Genomic DNA, 4982 nt, shown 5'->3' on the forward strand with positions numbered 1-4982 from the left:
AACAATACCTCAAATTACGCTCCACCTGGTGAAAAGGTGGAAGCCCGGAGTCGTGTGAGTGACAAAACGAGTGAGAAATCCTTGACTTCTAGTGACAACAGGGACAGTAAAGTCAGCGTGTGTCCCCAGGAAGAAGATACGGAAGATGGCTACACGTCGGACGCTATGTGTAAAAACGGAAGCAAAAAATCCAGGAAAAATTATAAGAACATGACCCGGGAGCGTCGGATAGAGGCGAATGCCCGGGAAAGAACCCGAGTCCATACAATTAGTGCTGCTTTTGAGAACCTTCGGCGAGCCGTTCCGTCCTATTCTTATAACCAGAAATTATCCAAACTCGCCATTCTCCGAATAGCAAGTAGTTATATTATGGCTCTCGGGCGGCTGACAGAAGTTGACAATTTTGAGAATAAGGAATCTCGTGCTGAGTTTGGTGAGTGCGTGGACATGTGTACTCGGACAATTCAGACGGAAGGGCGGGCTAGGAGAAGACATTAATTCATTTTAATTAAAAACTCATTGAATGAAAACAGTAATTTTTAAAAGTTGAAAAAAATTGAAAATAAAACCAACAAGCATTTTCGAGGAAAGAAACCTCTTTTCCAACATGAAAAAAAATATAAAGGAAAAAAATTATTGTGAAACATCTGGTCGAATTATTACTTCTGTCGATAAACTGAGAGCGGGGAAAAACTTGGCTGCGGGATTAGCAACGGAACCACTGACTGTAGATCATTTATGATATGATCAAACGGGGATCCAGATGGTGTTTTTCGGCGTATTGTGTTGCACAAATAAGCCCCTGTATACGCAGCGCTTGATGAATACGTTTATTTTTGTTGAACATGCCGCCCGTTTGATGCGGCGCCAGCTGTGGAAGTAGAAACCCGATAGTCGTAGAGACATTGTTAGAATACACGTCGGAGAAGAATTTTGGCCAGGAGATCATGGCGGATTATCTTAGCGAAAAATTATGTTTCTATAGTGTCAAACTCCCTCTCCATTATTGCAAAGTTGTTTTTCATATTATAACTGTGATACAGTCTGTTGTTTCCCCCCGTTTATTTTGATACGATGGGTGAAAAAACTTGGAATCCTAATATGTAGATGTTTCAAAAACTTTATGTGCAATTTTTTGTTTTTTGTTTTTTTTTATTTTGAGAAATGAAAATGTGCTTGATATGAATCGGTGCTAGAAAAATAAATTGTATTCATCCCTTTAATTGTTTTATTTTTAATTAATGAACTGTTACTGCAGAGGAGTAAATAAATTTGTTTGTATTGTTTATAAATGAATTGTTCGTTGTTCAACCAGTAATTGTTATTAATTACGAAATCTGAGATGAGTCAGCAAAGACAAGAGCTATGCGTATACAGTAAAGAAAAAAATATTTAAATACATTGATTGAATTTTTGAAAATTATGGAATTCTTTTATTAATGAAATTCTAATAAAATGCATGTTTTGGCCCGTAGTTCCTCTTTAAGCAGGTGATTTCCACCTTTTTAATTTGAAGTAAAACATACGTGTGTTTACATCGCAGGCCTCACGAGGCGCTGAATGGCATGTCATTAAATGAAATCAGACTTGGCGACGACAGGTGTTTATTTCGCGGTTTGACGGTCAACACCTTGGAGTGGCGTCTGCCTTTGTTAGTGTGCCGATCTCACCTTATCGTGTCTTAGCCGTTTGTTTAATCAGAAAATAACGAAGGTTACCCCAAAAAGAAAAATACAAGCAAATTTTCCACCAAGTAAAAAGCGAAAAAGATGGTAGAAGTGTGTATGGAGGAAAGTGACAATAAATACCTTTAAGAGGTAAACCAATATCACTGTGTAATTTGATGCGGTAAAGCAAAAGTAACCATTTGTTAGCGTTCCGCTCGGTTAAACCCAGGTGGAGTTTGGTTTCTAATTATCGCTCCTCTTACGAGCTCCTTGGCGCCAGCTAGACCGGGGGCATTACTGTCCCTATGTATACCAACAAGTGCACGACTATTGTTAGCGCATGTTTCATGCAAAGAGGGTCATGACTGCGTTGATTTCAAGGTGGGTTTCTCATCCTCGACATTCCGATGTATAATTCCCAGCTCGAACAATCTGGTGGCAGTGGTTGGACCTTCAATGGAAAAGTTCGGCGACACCAGCTTTTGTTGCGAAAAAAAAGATCATTTTTACCCCAAAAAATATTAGACCAAAGAGTGTCTACTTTTAATGAATTCTTTTGTACGTTAACTATTCCTAAAGACTCAGCGTCGAACCTTGCTCTTTAAACGGTGATCATCTTAATTAAAAAGAGCATGTCTTTAAATCAAGAAACACATTGAAAAAAAAGCACGGATGGGCGATAGATATAATGTCATCATATATCAAGCAAACATCGTAATGAATGGCAATCGGCGGGCCCGCTTACAGGTGACAATTTGAGAATCTAATATCTGTGAATGCACCATGTCTATCAGACGTCGACATCGACGGGGAGGACAAGATAGAGCGCCGTGTGGCGACACATAAACACCCAAAGATTCCCCATCAATCACCGGGTTTATTACCGTTTTAATTCAAGAAAAAAAAAACACTATACAAAAAAATATAAAGTGTAGATCTTCATCTCAAAGTCAATCATCATGCAGCTATACCCGACATAAATAGATCTGTTATTTCATCACGTGACCTCGATCTGATAATTGTCGCCCTTGGACGGGTTTTATCAAACCACCTGTTGGGGCGAGGAGTCGCCACTAGTTTTACCCCTCCCCTGCGTAGACGAGGCTACTCTTCGCCAGATCGTATTGGCGTCACACTACTCGTTATCATATCGACCATACAGTGCATTTACCACAGATGGCGATGTTGTCCCCGCAGATAACGGAAGGTATTCACACGGTACCATGACGTTGTCAGTTTTTTTGCTAGCAGACCCTTTAATACCACATGGCGACAGCCTAGAAATTCGGGCCTAGTCCCCTTGTTATCAATTAGTGTGATTAGGCCCTATGAAATATATCACACCTGTCGCTAGAGCAATATTATCAGATCTACTCCGTGAGGCACAACAAGGTGATATTTCACCTATACATCAATCGTGGGAGTCTATTGTCCCATTAAACACCGCTCCAGCGACCGTAAGGCAACGTCCCGCCTACTTATTTATGCTCCAAATTATTTTTCCATCACTGATGATGACATATTTATGATTACTTTGAATATCTGTAGCAAAATATTTTTGATTTCTAGGATGAAATACTATAAAAGTTATTGCATTGATTGCTTAAACTATCCACAGATCAGAATCTGGTCATTTGGTGTTGATATATTATTACTGGCGACATAATGTAAAAGCTGATGTATATCAAAATGGGCCCTTTGTTTAAGTTTTTTTTCTCTCCCCTCTTGTTGTAGTATGTACCTTCTTTCGATCGCACGAGAGTAAATCAATTTGACAATTTACATTAAGTAAAATCATTTTCCACATCCACTAAAACAAATACTGCAGACTTCCACAGAGATTGTTCCATCAATCAAAATAGATGTCTCCCAGCGGTCCAAAGAGGCCTATAAAAGACATGGCGAAAAGAGAGCTCTCCGGGGTTTTTGCAGTGACCAATTCTACTGATAAATCAACTTCCACTCGAGGGGGCGGACACCAGTAAATGGGAAAAAGGAAAAGTTCTTCAGCGATTGTTATTGACGGAACAGTCCACGGTAATGCTACACAATTACACGAGGGACTACTTTACTGATGAATTATAATATAACTGTCAAAAACGACCAGAAACAAATTAATCGAAACATCCTTCTGTTTATTGCAGAAAACGATACAGCGCGAGGTCAGGGGAAAAGGTGATCAGAGGCATACATTTGTAAATAAGACATAAGTACCTTAGGTTTAACACGTGACCGATATATAGATATAATTCACGTTTTTAACCCCAATAGATAAAAAGGTCAAGATTGGATGTATGAAGTTAGTAGAACAGAGCCCCTTGTTTTATCTGTTATCCAAAATTATCTTTATTGTTAAAACTATTATTATTTCATTCTTGATGTTTATCATCGATTTAAATTTTTTTTTAAAAAGATCGACTGAATCAGTTATTGTATCTTATCGCGAAAATTGGGTTTTGTGAAAATTTCAGTCCTATCATCTTTTTTTCACGTTACGATTTAGGACATTAGGACAGTAAATAATGCATGTCGCACACAATCATTCATTAATTAAATGGCCAATAACAGAGGCTTCTTTTCAGTCCTCTTCCTTCATTATCTTGTTGATTGCATTTTCGTGCATGTCGACAAGACCGCATATGTATACATATAGGGGATAAGCCAATGAAATGCCTCGTCATCTAAATAAATTGATGTGAAAATAGGACTAACTATTTTTCAATGTCCAGCACACTTTTCACAGGTAAAAAAACCCCAAAAGCAGTTCATCCCACAGCCTGTTAAACAGTCTATTTTATGTTAACATCAACTTTGGAAAATCACTTCAATTGAAATAAATTTTGTACTACACATCTTTCGGCAGGTTCTAGATAAGCGGGGATGGAGAATGGGATATGGTGGGGTGGGGGTGAATGGATGCTCTTCTCCTAAGTCCCAATAAATAAATAACTTTAGATTTATTGCAATTTTCCTTCATATTATTTCTGTCTTAACTAGAGTGCGGAAAAGGGAACATTCATAATTAAAACAATAACCGCAAACAAATATTTCTTCCGACATCGCTTAAAAAAGAATAACATGCTAATTAGTCGGAAATTATAATTTCGAGAACAAAGATTTTTAGAGCCATATATGGAAATATCATTTTTCTTATAATTATCATATGGAAAATAAGTATTATTATTATATTATTCGGCAATATAAACCGAGCTTAAAGCCACTCCTTTACTGTGTAAACTCCCTTTATTTGAAATACGATAAAGTGTTAATATTTTTCTTTCTCCCTCGTAGATTTGTTTTTTTATTTAGGCTTTT

General features: G+C 37.7%; 1 protein-coding gene across 1 annotated transcript in view; it reads left to right on the forward strand.

The window, feature by feature from the left end:
• The window catches only part of LOC105341455 (transcription factor ATOH8), a 2234-nt gene extending 1011 nt beyond the window's left edge, over nt 1-1223 (forward strand). Inside the window, exon 1 of the mRNA XM_011448004.4 lies at nt 1-1223. This exon is cut by the window's left edge and continues 1011 nt beyond it. Coding sequence (XP_011446306.1) covers nt 1-498 — 498 coding nt within the window. The 3' untranslated portion in view covers nt 499-1223.
• Nucleotides 1224-4982: the final 3759 nt, after the last annotated feature.

The sequence above is a fragment of the Magallana gigas genome, chromosome 7, assembly GCF_963853765.1.
Source record: "Magallana gigas chromosome 7, xbMagGiga1.1, whole genome shotgun sequence".
Lineage (NCBI taxonomy): Eukaryota > Metazoa > Mollusca > Bivalvia > Ostreida > Ostreidae > Magallana > Magallana gigas.